The following is a 17,751-nucleotide window of genomic DNA, read 5'->3' on the forward strand; positions in this document are numbered from 1 at the left end:
AATATTAATTATAGTATAATTATTTATTCTAGTATTAATAGTAATAATACTATATAATAATTTCCCTCTATATTATTTAATAATAGTACTTATTTAAGCTACTATTAACTACTATACAACCTCTAAGGGATTATAGTTAAGAGGGTAGAGTAAGTTAAAGGAGTTATCTATATTAAGTATAGTTATAACTAAAGTATAAATATAACTTAATTAGATTAGAAAGAAGAATTTAATTTAATTACTTTAAGGTAGATTTTATATAGCTAAGGGATAATTTATTTAAACTGTAAGTTTTATAAAATATAAGTTTAATTAATAGGAGAATCCTAGAAGATTCTATTCTTACTAACTATATATATTTAAAAAGCCTATATTTTAAAGTTTAATACCTCTATAATTAAGAGTTCTTAATTTAATAGTATAGACTTTAATAGTAGTAAAGCTATCTCTAGTAAGTTAATCTAGTATTAAAATAGATTATACTAATCCTATAGTACTATATATTCTTAAATAAGCTACCTTACTAAGTTAATAGTATAAGAATAGAGTATAGTACTTATATTAGGCTTTTTACTACTAGTTTTTTTTATATTGTATAATTAGTCTTAACTACTAAATCTAATTAATTCTATACTAGTTAAATTAGTATTCTTAAATAAATACAATAGTATTCTTATTAGAAAACTAATTTTATTAAAATTATAAATATTATAATTTAGTACTCTATACTTTACAATTATATTTTATATAAGTATAAATTAGCCTCATATAATTATAGAATCTTTAATTAAGGCCCTCTAATAGTTAATTTAATATTAAAATTATATTTTTAATTTAGAAATCTATTATATAAAGTTCTCTACTTATTAGAGTCCTATATACATTCTATTATATACATTTAGGAATTAATTAGCTATTTCTTATATATTTTCTTATTATAGAGAGAACTCTTAATTAATTAAATTAATAATTTATTTAAGAATTACTTCCTCTTTAGTTATAATTATTTTTATTAAATTTAGTTATTTTATTCTTTATATAATGTATTCTATATATCAATTGCAAAGAGTTAATTTAGGGACTTTAAAAGTAGAAGTAGCTCTTTATATAGGTACTTTTAAGTCTTTTTTAAGAGTCTAAATAGTAAAAATAATATAACTTTTAATTAAGGTAAATTATATATTTATTTATAGAGGGAAAAATATATAAAAGTTGCAGAGGTAGAAAGGAAGTAAGTATATATATCTTACTATAATTTGCAACTTACTATATAAGTATATTAGTTAAAATTCTAATTTAAGTATATTTATTGGTAATAAATAATTACTAAGCTATTATAGAACAATTTATATTAATTAGAGTTAAGAGGCTTAAATACTTATAATTAGAATTAGTATTAATAAATAATTACTAAAAATAAAGAGAAGAGACTTACTATAGAGTACTTCTTATAATTAATAATATAACTAATATAGTAAGCTATATAAGTACTCTAGTAGTAGAGAAACTTATTAATATTATAGTAGAATTAATTAAAATAATTAATATAGAGTAGACTATTACTATTAACTTTAGTAAAACTCTTCTTAGAATTATACTTAGTCTTAATTATATTTATAATATAAAGTATAATACTTATAATAAGTAAAAGTTTATTAATAGTAGAGTAATAATAGGGAATATATAATTAATAGAAAAAAAGAGTAGGAATTTAAGGAAAAGCTATTATTTAATAAATAGTTAATAATAGTATATAGGAAGAGTATAAAGAAAAAAGAATTTTTTTTAATATTAATAGAATAGGGGGACTATTAAAGTAAATATATAAAGGGAGTATATTTATTCTAATTACTTATATATAATAACTACTTAGAGAGCTATTATAAATAGAGGGGGAAGTAACTATTATAATAATAAAAGTACTTACTTATAGAGAGTATAAAGTAATATAAAAATAAAAATAATAAGAGTATTAATAAATATATTATAATTATAAGGGAACTAAATAATATAAGTACTCTAATAGAACTATTAGTAATATATAAGTAATAAAAATTACTTATAATAAATATATTACAATATTAGAATATTTTAATTATATTAGTATAGTAATATAGAGCTAGAGGAACTTTAATTTAGACTATATAGCTTTAGGAACTAAAGCTTAAGAGAGAGAGGCAATTATAAGAGTCTAATTAAGTAACTAATTAGAGATACTTTAGCTAGAGTATATAAACTATAACTACCCTTTTATACTTCTAAGGAAGATTTACTATATAGTTAGAATTTTTAAGTAAAAGTTATATAATAGAATTAGACTTACTTTTTCCTAAAGAACCCTACTTAGTTAAGTACCTTTAGTTATACTCTTATAATATATTACTTACTATATATATATATTATTTTTTACTTTATGTAATGTATTTAGTATATTAGTAGTAGAGAGTTAATCTAGGGACTTTAAAAGTAGAAGTAGCTCTTTATATAGATATATTTAAGTCTTTTTTAATAGCTTAGAGAGTAAGAATAATTTAACTTTTAATTAACGTACACGCATAGCGAGTCGGCCAACATAGCGAGCCGGCCACTCCTTATCGCTAGAAAAAGCCCCTTTTCTAACTATTTATTAAAAAGTAGATTCTTAACTAATAAAGACCTAGTTTTTAGTATTAGATAACGATAAGAGTTAGATTTTAAGAAATAATATTGTAGAAATTATTGTCTCTTCCTAACCCTAGGTTCTTAGTAATCCTCTTATCTAGAGGCCTAGATAAGAGGTAAGCTTAGTAATATAGGCTAGAAAGAGATAATAATTTTAATACTATTATTTCTTAAAATCTAACTCTTATCGTTATCTAATGCTAAAAACTAGGTCTTTATTAGTTAAGAATCTACTTTTTAATAAATAGTTAGAAAAGGGGCTTTTTCTAGCGATAAGGAGTGGCCGGCTCGCTATGTTGGCCGACTCGCTATGCGTGTACGTTAAGGAGAATTATAATTTTATATATAAAGAAAGATTATTCTTAAAATAAAGAAAGTATAATTAAGTAAATATATACTACTTACTATAATATACTACTTACTATAATATACTACTTACTATATAAGTATATTATAAGTATATTTTACCTAATATACTTTACTAAATTCTAAAATAAAAGAAAAATGTATTTATATAATATATAGTTTAAAAGAGTAAGTATAATAGTTATATTAAGCTTTTAACTACTAGTTTTTAAATATAATATAATTAATTTTAATTATTAAATTTACTTAGTTTTATTTAATAGTATTATTTTCTCTCTATACTAAGGACCTAGCCTTATAACGTACACGCATAGCGAGTCGGCCAACATAGCGAGCCGGCCACTCCTTATCGCTAGAAAAAGCCCCTTTTCTAACTATTTATTAAAAAGTAGATTCTTAACTAATAAAGACCTAGTTTTTAGCATTAGATAACGATAAGAGTTAGATTTTAAGAAATAATAGTATTAAAATTATTATCTCTTTCTAGCCTATATTACTAAGCTTACCTCTTATCTAGGCCTCTAGATAAGAGGATTACTAAGAACCTAGGGTTAGGAAGAGACAATAATTTCTACAATATTATTTCTTAAAATCTAACTCTTATCGTTATCTAATACTAAAAACTAGGTCTTTATTAGTTAAGAATCTACTTTTTAATAAATAGTTAGAAAAGGGGCTTTTTCTAGCGATAAGGAGTGGCCGGCTCGCTATGTTGGCCGACTCGCTATGCGTGTACGTTAGAGAAATAACCTATTGCAGTTAATACAATAAGACTTATATGTAATTAGTATTATACTCTAAGCTTGTACTAATAACCCTATAAAGCTATCTTAGCTATAAATATAATATTAAACTAAGCTTATACTTAATAGTATTAGTAATTAAAGTCTATAATAAAGAGGCCTTAACTATAGAGGTTCTAAGTTATAGAGGTTTTAAACCTTATAGCTATTAATATTATAAGGGAAGTTTTATTAATAGGAGACTATCTAATAAAGACTTCTTATACAGTACTAAGTTACCCTATACAAAATATTTTAACTTATATATATAAGAGGTAAACCCCCCTTTAAAGGGTTAAAGGAAAAACCCCCTTATATTCTTATACTTATTAAGGGATCTTAGTTTTGTCTGCCCTTTTCCTATTAACCCTGTACCTTTTAACTTAATGCGTGCACTATTATTAGAGCCCTATTGTGCATGTGGGGCCTAGGGCTCCATATGCAGTAGGTAACCTAGTAACTAATTAGACTACTGCAATAGGGGTTCCTGCAGTTAGAATTAAACTAACTATCTGCGCGCAATGCATACAGATGCTACTAGATACTTACTATTGCATTATGCAGGTTTATAGCTATTAATAATATAGATTTTAATAAATATATAGCTTAAAAAGACTATATATTTTACTAATTATAAAGTTAGTATGTATTCTCCCTATTATACTATTACTAACTACTTAATATATAGAATAGTAATTCCTTAAGTATATAGTAATTATATACTTTAGAAAAATAACTCTAATACTTAATATAATTAACTTATTTAGCCTTCTATAGAATACTACCTTTAACTCTATTAAGATTATTATATACTTATACTAGTTAATTAAGTAATAAAAATAACTTACAAAGAGATATAGTATTTAGTATACTAAGTAAGTAATTAATATAAAATACAACTACTAATAAATACTTAATAAAGCTATATTTACCCTAATTATTCTATAAGCTAACTTAACTACTCTAAGAGATAAGTAGTAAATTAACTTTAAAATTAACTAATTTAAAGACTATAAGAATAATTTAATTAATAGTATAGCTCTTATAAATTTATAAGTAAAAGAAGCTATTAAAATAATTAATTAGTATTTAAGCTAGTACTAAGGTATTCTTTACACTATACAGTATATATATTACAACTAGTACCTATAGGAAGAAGAAGCTTAGGGGATAGACTTAGTTAATAATAGAGAGGTAGTAGTACTATTCCTATAGAAGTAAGCTAGATAGAAGGGAGTAATAAATACTAATTTTAAATATAGTAATTTTTATATAATAGAATACTCTAAAGAGTTTACTTAGTTTTATACTAATTAAATTAATATACTTATATAACTCCCTTAGTTTTCTTATACTTTAGAATTATAAAAGCTAAATTTAATAGACTTTTTTTATAGGTAATAAGTAGGTTTTACTTAGAATAAATAAGTAAGAACTTAATAGGGATAGTATTTCTTACCCTTGCACCTACATGCACCTATTGTTCGTCCATTGCTCCCCACTGTTCTACTACCCACCAAACTATCCGTACACATCACCCACTGTATCATGAGCGAACGTTTCAATTCTATCTCGCCGGCGCTGCTGCCGAACCTGGCACGACAACACGATGTGGTCTCACTCTCGTGGCTATCCGTGTAACCGCCTTGGTTTCTTCGCAAAGATACTGGCCCTACTTTGTGCGCAAGCATCAAGCCAGTCAGCGTTCCCCGATGGCTCTGTTGTTGGCTTGCAATCGGGCAATTGCGAATTTAAAACGATCAACTATATTACCCATACGCTCCCGCAACAATGCCTGAGAACGAGCTGGCCGGGTGACAAGGTGACTGCCGATGGTGCAATTCCTACCAACGACAGCACGCGAACCTTGCCCCAAGACTCAACATATCAAGCGACGCCCATGCCGGAGTTCTCGGCGACCGGGCACTCTGAAACAGCCGTCACCTCGAACCCATCCTTCAAAGATACTGCGATTGATGACGAATCTACTCCAAGACCGTTCATGTCATTTGAAGATTGGAAGGAGATGATGCTGCGCAAGGCCGGACAAGACCCTTCAGAACTCAAGTCTCGGAAGACGGCCGACCGTGGTATGGAGACCGACAGGGCCACGAAGGACTTGGGTCTAGATAGCCTCGGAGACGATGGCGAGATTGATATCAACTTTGACGTCGTATCAGAAAAGATTAGCAACATCGCATCAGCACCCCAAGCGACAGCCACCGAAGTCGCAACGTCTGAACAACAGCAAGACCCAGTTTTGTACGACGATGGCCGGACTCAATATTACCGAAGCAAGGATGCAGGAAAAACTTGCAAAGAAAGGTTTTCCTATTCCTCTTTTGATGCAGGTGCAACAGTACTCAAGACCAATCAAGGGGCAAAGAATGCCAAAGCAATCCTTCTTGAGAATAAGGATTCATACATGCTGCTAGAATGCTCAGCTGAGAACAAGTTTGTCATTGTTGAGCTCAGTGATGACATTCTGGTTGACACAGTGGTACTGGCCAACTTTGAATTCTTCTCGAGCATGATACGGCACTTCCGAGTCAGCGTGAGCGACAGGTATCCTGTCAAAGTCGATAAATGGAAAGATCTTGGCACCTTTGAGGCAAAGAACTCTCGGGACATCCAGCCTTTTCTCGTCCAAAACCCTCTGATATGGGCAAAATATGTCAGGATTGAGTTTCTGACACACTACGGCAATGAATTTTATTGCCCTGTCTCCCTCCTTCGCGTTCATGGTACACGGATGCTTGAGTCTTGGAAGGATCAGGAAACGGCGGCCGAGGACGAGGAGGTGGTTGACGAACCCCTTGCCGAACTGACCGGACCCGCGAGTGGCAACGCGGTTGGTGAGAGCATTGACGGGCAAGAAAACGCAACGATGGCAGCTGTTGAAGAAACAGCTCAAGACATAAGCTCCGACGTCTCGGCGGATCCGCAGATGCCCAGTCACATATTTCGTCCCTCTGAGGGCGGAAACCCATCTTGCTTGAGACCAATCAGTTCTGTATATCCTTCGAGCACAAACCCAACGGGTACCGAATCACAGAGAATTCATCAGGATTCGGATCATGTCGCTGGCCAGGTCAGTTGTGACATGGAAAGGTCTACTGACCAGCATCCCCAGAACAAATCGACGTCTGTCTCAGCGCCGGATCCTCGCTACGCCGAGCGGCACCCAACGCCGTCCTCAGCACCGGCTCTGTCTGCTGGCGCACATGCAAGCAGTGCCAACACGGAGGCGAAGACGGGAGGACCAGGTGACAACACCTCTTCTACCAAGGCATCCCCACAAGCCACCCCACCGGTTCGGAACAAGAACAACTCAACTGCGGCGGCCGCATCTCCAACCGTCCAGGAAAGCTTCTTCAAAGCGGTCAGCAAGCGTCTCCAGTATCTCGAATCCAATGTTTCGTTGTCGCTCAAGTACATCGAGGACCAATCTCGGTCCTTGCAGGAGACTCAGCTACTGGCCGAGAGGAAACAGTTATCGCGAATAGACGTTTTCCTTGACAGCCTCAATCATACTGTACTTTCGGAGCTCCGGGCTGTCCGCCAACAGTACGACCAGATATGGCAGTCCACTGTCATTGCGCTAGAGAGTCAGCGGGAGCAATCCCAGAGGGAGACGGTGGCTCTCAGCTCCCGGCTTAACATCCTTGCTGACGAGGTTGTCTTTCAGAAGCGGATGGCGATAGTACAGGCGATACTACTCCTTTCATGCCTCATACTAGTCATATTCTCCCGAGCAATGACCCAGCCCATCCTGACAGGTTCCTTTGACCTTGGAAGGTCTCCGAGCCTCAACCACCCGCTACCTGGCCCTACCACAGAGCGCCGCCTTAGTGGTGCGTACATCCCCAGGTATGACACATTCGGACGGCCGCTCGACAACAGCATTCCTGGCGAAAGTGACCCTTCCGACAGGAATCCGGGTGTCCGCCGATCCCTACCAACAGTGCCAGCACGGCTCCTGACGCCGACATCGGATTCTGGGTACAGTCGCTGCGCAGACGCGAACGTGACACCTGAGCTGCTTCCAGTGGAAGAATTCATGGAGAGTGATCCCGACGGCAGCTACCGCGACTCTTCACCCGGCTCCGACGTCCGCTCCCCTGATGATGAAGCATTCATGGCAGAGAATGCCAAACTGGATGGGCATGGATTTTCAGATGAGGGTCCAGTCGAATCGACCCCAGCAGTCCTTGTGGACTCATTGCTAGAGACAGATTCTACCTCTGTGTATCCATCCAAACACCGCGGAAACCTTCCTTCTACGATTCGCAAACCGCTCCCGGCTTTGCCCGAGTACCCTCTTTAAGAAGCAGCATACCAACAATGTCCTTTTCAACACAATTCACCTCCAGATCAGATTGGTCCTTACTGGCTAGCCCCCTTGTCGTGACCGTCAGAGGTCGAGTGTCCGTGCTGTCGCGACTGTCAACCTTACACAAGCCTTGGCTTCGGATGCGCTTTAGAAACAAAACATCAGTTCCATGAGGCTACAGTCTCTCGATTTATAGCATAGGTCAAGAGAAGGCATGGGTGGTCTGTGACAATCGTCTCAGGAGCGGAGAATACAGCCATGATATCGCAGCAGAATCTAGCTAGCTACTAATAATTACACACATTGACGACGCTTCCAGAAAGCTCCTGTATCTATTGCAAGCAAAGTTAAAGCCCCGTGCATGTGGACAAAAACCTTGTGGTGTGCCAATCTCCCACGGTATTATGATGGTCCCGGCTGCTTCATCCTCCAACATCCCCCCCAGTTGGTGTTGATAATATGTCTTCTACTGTGAATGGTACATGTACGACTGCATCGAGGCTTCGAAGTCATGCTCCTCGAGCGCGGCCAGTCTCGTACCTCGGTCGTACTGCGAGCGCCGGCGACGCTGCTCGTCACGGAAATGCTGACCAGCGTTGGGTGTGAAAAGCCCTGACAATGGTCAGTGGGGTCTGTCTGTAGTACGTGTGGTTGGGAAAAGCCTTACCAACGTGCTCAGCATTTTCGCAGCTTCGCTTCATCTTGGACTGGTTGTCTGGCCGCGGAAACGGTTCCTCCTCTCCCGCCAGATCAGGAACTGGTCCGTTGGAGGTGTAGAATAACTACGCTTGTGTCAGGTCCGCGGTTGTCCATGCGAGGTGAGGTCGTACCTTTGGGCGATAGTGCGCGGCTTCCAACATCACGGAGCTGTTCCTAAATTTTTGAACGAGACAGTCTTTGCCCTGGATAGCTTCAGGAATATGTCAGCAAGCAACTCAACTTCGCATTCAGAAATGCGGTACTTACTAGCATAGGAAATCTCGGCGACCTTGTCGCTCTTGAAACAATTCCTGACCATCGTCAACCGACCTCATCGCGATCTGGGCAGAACCGGGAAACCTACCATCTTTGGTTACCTCTGGTGTTGACAAACTGGACTCATACTGTCAGCAACATCATGTATCTGGGTTCAGTGTGTACCCACGTCAATTATGTCCAGAGGCTGCCAGAGGGTATTAGTTTGCGCTTGACACAAGCTAGGAGAAAGAAGACCTACGTCAACAAAGTTTATGAACGCATATCCGACACTGCCAGGTGCACGCTGTGTCAGTCCTGATTGCTCTTCGTCATTGACGGTGGAGAACAACATACTTGCAGTCATTTGCAAAATCAATTCGCAGATACATGAAGTCATACTTGCCCCAGCTGGACTCGTCAACAATCCTCTTGAGCATCGCCTGGTCAACTTTGTTTGGAATGTTGCGAAGCATGATCTGAATGCGTAAGCCATGTTCCTCTTAACCCCTGGCTTCCAGCTTACCGTTGTGCGAACATCTGTTCCTTCCCGGATACGGTTCACATCGACATGATTGTGGTGACTCGCAACATTGTAGTAGGGCGACCTGTTGACACGAGCTGCGTTCTGTCTACGGGGCTCGCCTCTCACGCCGGGGTGGAAGGAACTCGTCGTGGACATGCTGCGGGAAGACTGAATGGACATGGGGTTATTAAGCTGGTACCTAGCGGAGTTGGGCATAGGAGGCGGCTGTGGTAGACGGTGGCCGTCGTTGAGCATGTAAGCACCGCTCGGTTGAAACTGCGGCTGACAGAGTATGGGCCACATCGCAAAAGGGGGGACCTGAATTCCGTGAGTCGAGTAGGGAGTGTTGGGTCCGGACATGGGCGTTGCATGGCCCATCAGATGCATCGGAGGAGCCGGTTTGGATAGAGCCAATGCCTGGAGAGCGTTTGTCAGATCAACAGGTATGTTGTGGCTGAGGCCGTCGGCTGTGATATCTCTGGTGTCTTGGGGCGTCTGAAATAGGTCACCGGCATCCACGAGCGAGATCGTTATATGTGCTCCCTAGAGATTAATCAACCTCCACTCGGGATTATGGGTGCATAAAAGAGATTGATGGCCAAAACTCACCTCGACGACTCTGTTGTCAAGAGCACCCACTGCCGATATGGTTTTGGACGGGTCCTCGAATTGAAAGAAAGCCCTGAACACCGATGGATCATGATCTTGATGCACATAGAACGCAGAGAGTTGACCCTGTGACTGCAGCATGCGCTTGACGGCTGCTTCAACGGCGTTCGCATCCAGCAGACCCAGGGATGTGGCTGAAGCAACAAGTGATAGCCAGGGCCCGAGTTTGTTGGGAACCCGGTACATGTGCTGCGCAAAGGTCAGGGAACAGATATCAGTGAAGGGGTCAAGAAGGCGTACCTCAGTGAAATTGCCATCTGACAGATACTCGGCTTCAAAATCCGCCTCGGCCCGATGGACGTTGTCATGAATGAGAACAGCATCACGGATATCACTGAACTGGATAGAGAGCCTGCCTCCCTTGCATTGAACCTGGATTGGCTCCTGAACCAAGAGGCCGAGTCGGTGCAGTTTCTGGGCCCTCGTCAGTATATGCTCGGATACCCACAATGCAAATTGCTTACTGAAAAACATGCGTTGAGGTCGGCCATGCCAAGGTTTCGATGAGGTGAACCAATGTTGAGACATCGTGACAACGCAGTCTCGTACTTCCGATCCGGCGAGAACGACTCTTGAATGTGATCAGGGGTGCCGAAGTCTGTGCTTCTGTCAAGGGGGGTCGAGAGAGGCTGAAAGGCAGAGGCAGTGGGCGACAGCTTTTGACGGCCAGAGGCAGAGCTTGCGGTGACGAATGGATCTCTCTCAGCAGTGGAGATAACGCTACCAAAGGCGCCTGTGGAAAACCTTGAAGGAGTAGCCCCGAGTGAGTCCTGTGACATAGGTTTCAGGAAACGTGACGATCTGGCGGAACCCTCCTCCGGAGAGAAAGCAGTCAATCTCGTGTCAGGCGTTCCTTTGAAGGACTCGGCACCTCCGATAGAGGAGTGTGGAGACGATGGATTGAACATTGCCGTTTCTCGGTTGTGGGCCATCTTTATCCCGTCTCGGATTGCCTATCGTCAACTGTCTGCTTGAGTTAATAACGAGACATGGTTCCATTTTGTGACACGGAGAAGCAGATACGATACATGGCGAAGATAGAAACGCAAAGAGTAGCATGAACTGACCGTTGAAAAGACACGGTCAATGATGCGGACAGTGACACGAGTTCGAGTTTCGGTGGTTGACGACAACCAACTCTGCCTTATGCAACCCAATTTTAACGACGACAAGAAGCATTCAACCCCGTACAGAGAGAAAGTACGGCACTCGGTGAGGTGTATGTAACGGCTGTCCGTAGACAACTACCTTACTTTGAGGTTGGGACGGCGCCAATGTGATGATGGTTGTAGACCTGCGGAACAAGTCGAAGTGGAATGGCTCTCAGAAGGTCAGAACAAGAAGCGAGAAGAAGGAGAGAGTTTAAGTCTAACAAGGAAACGAAGGGGGAGAAAGGACGTGGCTTGACGGGAGGGATAATAGTCGCGCAGCAGGAAGGAGCGCGTCGCCATATTGAGTGATAGTAGGAAAGAACCCTCGGACAAAGCTGGAAGGCAACAACGAGAAGTTCGCTTGGTCGGACTAGTACACGCCCGGCAGGCAGACACTTTCATTGACTCCTTCCTCATCCATTTCGCAAACCTAATTGTCGTCAAGCAACCCTCGATTGAGGTACAAATAGGACCGGTGACTGCGTTTTCCGACCTCTTTGCTGCCCTAGACGATGCCTTCCGTATTGTGAACAGGCACTTGGCTCCCACATTAGCAAGTGAAGAAAAAATATACCAAAAAGTCGGTAATCAAACTGATGTTGTTAGCTACAACTGCAGGCAGGCATCTCGGGGTGCTTTGCCTGTGCTTGAAATTACTCGGTGGATTCTCATCTGTATTATTGGGAAGAGATAGATTTTGTACGAGGAACCATACACCTCGAAGTTCTCGTTATCATAGCAGGGCGTTCGTTGTTGGGCCAGAGGGATAGCTCCCCGGACATCTGATACTCATTTTGAGATACCAGAAGACATTATCATTCTATGTTCAGATGGAAAAACACCGGCGTGTCGTCATGCAGGGCATGAAACAAGCCTTCCAAAGAGCGATTGAATACTTGATGTCCGAAGCAAACCTGCAGCCTAAAAGTACACCGATCGATGTTGCTGGCTCTAACCCTTTTCTAAATGAGAAGCTGCATTAGAATACACGAAGTAATGTAATTAGGGCAGTGGAAGATGTCAAAGGTACATTCCCAACTCTGAGTGTAAAACATTGCCCGCCTAACGTAGGTAGGTAGAAACAAATGTATAGGAGCCGGTGCTCAAGTCTAGCACTTTGTATAAACATATAAAGACAGGAAGACTGCATTGAATGTCGTTTGATTATGGCGATGTTCTTCTAGCATCAGTGTGGATAAGCGAAAAGACCCACCCTTAGGTCGACCCCATGGCCCTCACCCACCAGGGCGGCACACCACATGTCTACCTAGGTACGGTGCCTAAGCAAACTAAGGTAGGTAGGTAAAGGTACCTAGCACGGTGGCAGCGGGACAGTGCACACCCACCTGGGGTAAATCCCGTTAGCGTCACTGAGTGTCCCACCAAGAGCCTCATGCTGCTGTCGCTTCCCCGAGCAAGGACATCTAACGTCTCGAACATCACTCTTGTCCCCAGCAGAACCTCGTCAACCCCAATATTATCCTTGGAGGTTACAGTCATTACACCCCACACGTATGTCGCTGGCATATTGGTAACAACAGTTTGTTTGCACACACGAGCTCAGACCTAATTCTGACGACGAAAGCACTTCCACCAAGTTCAACGAGCCGCGCAGGACTGTCAAGGTCATGGCCCAGCATGCCTCGACGTCCGCAGACCTACAATGACTACGGCGCAGCTGTCCAGCAGGTTGTTTTCGGCTCTTAACCCTTCGTGCGAGAGTTGCGCGTACTGATTCGGAGTCATCCAGATCATCCTGACCTCGACCGACACAGACTTCCTCGATCGACTCATCCCTGTCCTCAAAGATGCCTCACACTCGAATCGAACCCCTTCGTTGATGCAGAATCTGGTCCGGTACTCCGAAGAGAGGGAAGCCGAAATCGAGAGAATAGGGTTGACAAAGCACGAAGAGTTTCTGGGTTCGGTGAACCAGCTACAGAGCGTACGCGAGGGCACTGTCGCGCTCACAGCAGAGATCCTGAGGCTAAACCAGTCCATTCAAGCAAGCACAGAGAAGCTTGCCGATCAAAAGCAAGCCCTAGTAAACACAAGGGCGGTACGGCAGAATATAGCCGATGCATCGGACGCACTGAAAGAATCCCTCAAGATCCTGCATGCCGTCAACCATGCCCACGACCTGATCCGCAAGAAGAAGTATTACGCGGCACTCAAATCTCTTGAGGACCTTCAGAATGAGCATCTGATCCCGACGATCCAGAACAAATATGCCACCCAACACAAGCTAGCGGATGTAATCCAAAAGTCAATACCAGCGTCACAGAAAACCATTTCCGAGGCTGTCATGACAGACCTCAACACCTGGCTATTTCGCATCCGCGAAACCTCACAGTTCCTCGGCGAGGTTGCGTTCTATCATACCGAGCTTAGGAGGGCGAGACAGAGAGAACGTGTGGAACGCGATAGCTTTTTGAATAACTTCAGACTCAACTCATCCACCGAGCTGGTTTTTGACGAGAGCGAGGAATTCGATGTACTTGACAACGAAGAGCTGCAGGTTGATTTTACGCCACTCTTCGAATGTCTACACATTCACGACGCCCTGGGACAGAGCGATAAGTTCCGTGCTGAGTATGCCACGACTCGCCGACAGCAGAAAGACTTGCTGCTACCAAGTACTATTGGACTCGTTGCAGATGACGAGTCTTCACTAAGTAGTTTACTTGAAGGCATCGCTGGTTTCGCCATCATTGAAAAGGCGACTATGCGACGTGTTCCTCACCTACGATCTGCTGTTGATGTGGGTTCATGCTTCAATCAGTTGTTCGTTTCGATGCAGCTGCTAACAGACCATCAGGTTGACGAGCTCTGGGACTCAATGTGCCACACAGCCATCACACTTACCTCACAGGCGCTAAACGATGTAAGCAATGCCGAGATTCTTCTGAAGATCAAGGGAGTCATAGCTCTATTCATACAAACCATGGAGGTGAGGTTTCCAGTTCTCTGGCCATCATGACATTACCTGAAACCGAATTTTGCTAGGGCTGGGGATACTCTGTATCCATGCTCGACAACTTCCTCCTTACCCTATTTGATAAATATGCCGAGCTTCTGAAGCGACGATTCAGCGAAGATTTTCAAGAGGTAGGCGCCTCCATTATGTTTCTGCGGTGCGTTACGTACCTGACGAAATTAGATTGTCTCGACGGATGACTACATGCCCATGGCCATCAACACCCGCGAGGAGTACGAGAAGGTGGTGAATGTCAGCTGGTTCTCTCAAGAAAAGTCTCTGGAAGAGCTCAGGTAGTATATTCAACCCCCGCCTGCAGATTGCCTGACTTCTAACCATCATTCAGTTTCCCCTGCGTGTTGCCATTCTCGCAAATGTATCCGCTCTGCTGTATCGACATTCGAAACTTCTTGAACCAGTTCTACTTCTTCTCCGATGATCACTTTCAGCATCCTAACATCATCGACGATACGCTCCGCAAGGTAACAGATCCTTTGAACCAAAGAGCAAGGCAATTTGCTGATCATACTATTCGTAGTCCCTGGATGAGCTTTTGACAGAGAAGGTCTGTAAGTCTCTTGTCGAGAGACTGAGCTCCCAGTACCTTGGGCAGATCGTGCAGATTCTTATCAATCTTGAGCACTTCGAAGCTGCTTGCCAAGAACTTGAGCAGCTCCTCATTAGAGCGAGATCGTCTACGTCAGCTGGCGGCCCTGTCACACTCGTTGCCACAGAGGAGTTCCGAAACAACAAAAAGACGGCCGAGAAGCGCATTTTCGAACTCGTCAACTCCAAGATCGATGACCTGGTGGATACCGCCGAATATGACTGGTATGTATCAGTCTAGTCAGACGACAAGATTGAGAACGAGTCGCAACACCACATGGATTGATCCAAACTAACACCATCTTATAGGATGGCAACCGCATCATCTCCCGATCCCAGCAGTTACATGCAGACGATGACCCGATACCTGTCCAATATTATGAATTCCACGCTTCTTGGCCTGCCGCGAGAGATCAAGGAACTCATCTACTTTGACGCTCTCAGCCACGCCGCCAACAAGATTCTTGTCAGGTTCCCTCATGTGCTGGTCTAACCGCGTTTCTCGCTAATACATGCTATGTAGGCGTTACCATTGTCTCCTGACGTCAAGCATATCAATACCAATGCTGTTGCTGCACTGGCAAACGACGTGCAATACCTCACCGAGTTCGTCGATAGTCTCGAGAATGGAGCCATGCTCCGAGAAAACCTGGACGAACTACAACAAACCATCAACCTAATGCAGTCCGACAACCATGACGAGTTCTTTGACATCTCCATCCGCAATAAAAAGTATGGCCGCGTTGACGCCTTAAACGGCCCCATTTTGTTGGAGAAGTATGTCTCGGCCCTCCTCCCCTTCATTGTTCGAAACCGCCTGACAAAATTACAGGCTTACTTCCAATGCCCAAGGTCCTACCCGCAGCGCTCCTCTCGCCAACTTTTCCTCCCGATTCGGTATGATGAAGTAAGGTACCTCCTTTGCATCACTGGAGCTATGGGGGATATGTCCACTTGCTGGATCATCAATCCCAAGCACCCAGTGTCGCGATACCACGCCCAGAAGCTCGCTGCGGCAACCAATCAGTTGTATTTTCTCTCTCGTACTGCTACCAGACTGGCAGAAGCCCATGCTGTATTGGCTCTTTCCTTCGCACTCGGACAACGTCACCTGGTCCACCCCATCGTGAGCGTTGGCAGACCCGATGCCTTTACTTCATGATGGCTCTCGTCGTCAATAATGCATTCAACGCCGCAACGCCAGATCCAAACAGAAACAATATTTGTGCCCCTCCCCGTCAACTGTGACATTCAAGGACAGAGGCAATCAGACTATGCACTCTTGATACCGAATAGTTCTACTCGAATTCCTCAGAGGACATAGGCGGCTAAAGATATGTTAGACACTCCCCGCCACACGAAACCGTCTGTCGAGAGGTTACTTACCTGCTGAGGCTGCATCCCTCCGTATCCGTACATTCCCTCAATCTCGCCATACATGGGTTGTTGAGCTTGGCCGTATGGAGCCGAAGGGCCTGGCTGTACTTGGCCAGGGTACATGTTGGGGTTCTGCCGGTAATCTTGATCAGGGCCGAGGGCATGACCAGCGAGGCCGTAGTCAGTTGCAGCCATGGGATGGGATGAGGAAGAGTGATTGGTGGCCTGTGGCAAGGAACCGTGCTGGCCTGGTATCTGGGAAGCGGCTTGGGCCGGGACGCCTTGGGAAGCAGGAGCAGCTTGACCAGCAGTTCTTTTGGCATGGGACGAAGCCTCTTCGCGGGGCACGATATCGATGAGGAAATCAAACATGTCGGATTTGGCTAGCGCAGATGCTATGTCAGAGCGCTGCAGAGTCCTGCGCTTATTCTCCTCGGCGTGAATCCAGGCGCGCATGGTAAGCTCGGTGATAAAGATATCGCAACCCTTGGCAAAGAGGATCGGCGCTTCGGCAGAGATCATCTTGACTTCGGGGTCGGCTTTCATGACCTTTTTGATGCGGGCCAAGGGCAGCTGATGCAGTTTGTAGTCGTGATTGTCGCTCTCCAAGTGATTAATCGTCTGCTGCCAGTAGGTTGTCAAGATGTCTTTGTACTGTCCGGTCAAACCCTGGTGAACCTGCGGTTGGAAGAGCGCGTCAGTCTGTCAGGCGCTCGCATTGCTGCTGTGATATGGGAGCACACGCACATTGGCCCAAGGACCGGTGTAGAGTTCGGCGGGAGCGAAACCCTGGGCGGAGAGCTATATTTGGACGTGGTCAGACGCGGTCGCTGGATGGAGGAGAGCTAGCCATCGCAGGCAGAAAGTCGTGTTCATGAACCAAGGGGGGTACGAACCGCAGCGCTCGCGCCTAGATGGAGGAGGAAAACGTCAGTATGATGGGAGCACACAGAGGTGACGCGCACGTAGTGCACGCGTTGCGCCTGCCATAGGTAAGGGAGGGCATTGCTGTTTCCCATTCTTTACTCACCGTAGTGACCGCCATGCGTTGTGTCGTAAACAGGCTGGGGCCGGCCCTGCTGGGCATGGGAGCCGGATTGATTCTGAGGATCCATTGCGATATGTTTGGCCGAGGCGTGAGCGTCGTGAAGACGAAAAGCGATGCTCGAGTAGCGTGAGATGCGCGCTGTAATTATGGACCAGGACTAAGGTGAGGTGAAGGGAGGTAGGTACCTCTGCCAGATGGCGCGAGTCGGGTGCGGTGTTGTGTCGCGAGAGAACCCGTTTCGTGGGGTAGGTAGGTTGGCACAGGACCGCTTGCTGTAGGCGCGCGACGTTCTCTGCAGAAA

The 17,751-nt window shown here is 43.1% G+C and overlaps 6 protein-coding genes across 6 annotated transcripts; 2 read left to right on the plus strand and 4 right to left on the minus strand.

Moving 5' to 3' along the window:
* Positions 1–5,418: 5,418 nt before the first annotated feature.
* CH63R_02595 (Sad1 unc domain protein) lies at positions 5,419–8,136 on the plus strand (the record flags this gene model as incomplete). Its single annotated transcript, XM_018297570.1, has 1 exon — positions 5,419–8,136. One exon carries the CDS (start codon positions 5,419–5,421, stop codon positions 8,134–8,136), a length of 2,718 nt encoding a protein of 905 aa, XP_018162386.1.
* Positions 8,137–8,608: 472 nt separating this feature from the next.
* On the minus strand, positions 8,609–9,160 carry CH63R_02596 (Meiosis protein mei2; the record flags this gene model as incomplete). The annotated part of the gene is made up of 4 exons (XM_018297571.1): positions 8,609–8,754; positions 8,810–8,924; positions 8,973–9,052; positions 9,109–9,160. The coding sequence occupies 4 exons, from the start codon at positions 9,158–9,160 to the stop codon at positions 8,609–8,611; spliced, it is 393 nt and encodes a 130-aa protein (XP_018162387.1).
* Positions 9,161–9,162: 2 nt separating this feature from the next.
* On the minus strand, positions 9,163–10,782 carry CH63R_02597 (RNA recognition domain-containing protein 2; the record flags this gene model as incomplete). Its single annotated transcript, XM_018297572.1, has 7 exons — positions 9,163–9,201; positions 9,287–9,452; positions 9,487–9,575; positions 9,623–10,165; positions 10,232–10,480; positions 10,532–10,705; positions 10,756–10,782. The coding sequence occupies 7 exons, from the start codon at positions 10,780–10,782 to the stop codon at positions 9,163–9,165; spliced, it is 1,287 nt and encodes a 428-aa protein (XP_018162388.1).
* Positions 10,783–12,257: 1,475 nt separating this feature from the next.
* CH63R_02598 (uncharacterized protein) lies at positions 12,258–12,592 on the minus strand (the record flags this gene model as incomplete). The annotated part of the gene is made up of 2 exons (XM_018297573.1): positions 12,258–12,404; positions 12,473–12,592. 2 exons carry the CDS (start codon positions 12,590–12,592, stop codon positions 12,258–12,260), a joined length of 267 nt encoding a protein of 88 aa, XP_018162389.1.
* Positions 12,593–13,080: 488 nt separating this feature from the next.
* CH63R_02599 (Exocyst complex component) lies at positions 13,081–15,936 on the plus strand (the record flags this gene model as incomplete). The annotated part of the gene is made up of 10 exons (XM_018297574.1): positions 13,081–13,131; positions 13,193–14,203; positions 14,261–14,392; positions 14,449–14,550; positions 14,603–14,712; positions 14,766–14,901; positions 14,958–15,250; positions 15,335–15,491; positions 15,549–15,802; positions 15,858–15,936. 10 exons carry the CDS (start codon positions 13,081–13,083, stop codon positions 15,934–15,936), a joined length of 2,325 nt encoding a protein of 774 aa, XP_018162390.1.
* Positions 15,937–16,323: 387 nt separating this feature from the next.
* CH63R_02600 (Histone-like transcription factor and archaeal histone) lies at positions 16,324–17,517 on the minus strand (the record flags this gene model as incomplete). The annotated part of the gene is made up of 5 exons (XM_018297575.1): positions 16,324–16,353; positions 16,412–17,080; positions 17,150–17,203; positions 17,299–17,312; positions 17,433–17,517. The coding sequence occupies 5 exons, from the start codon at positions 17,515–17,517 to the stop codon at positions 16,324–16,326; spliced, it is 852 nt and encodes a 283-aa protein (XP_018162391.1).
* Positions 17,518–17,751: the final 234 nt, after the last annotated feature.

Source organism: Colletotrichum higginsianum, chromosome 2 (genome assembly GCF_001672515.1).
Source record: "Colletotrichum higginsianum IMI 349063 chromosome 2, whole genome shotgun sequence".
NCBI lineage: Eukaryota > Fungi > Ascomycota > Sordariomycetes > Glomerellales > Glomerellaceae > Colletotrichum > Colletotrichum higginsianum.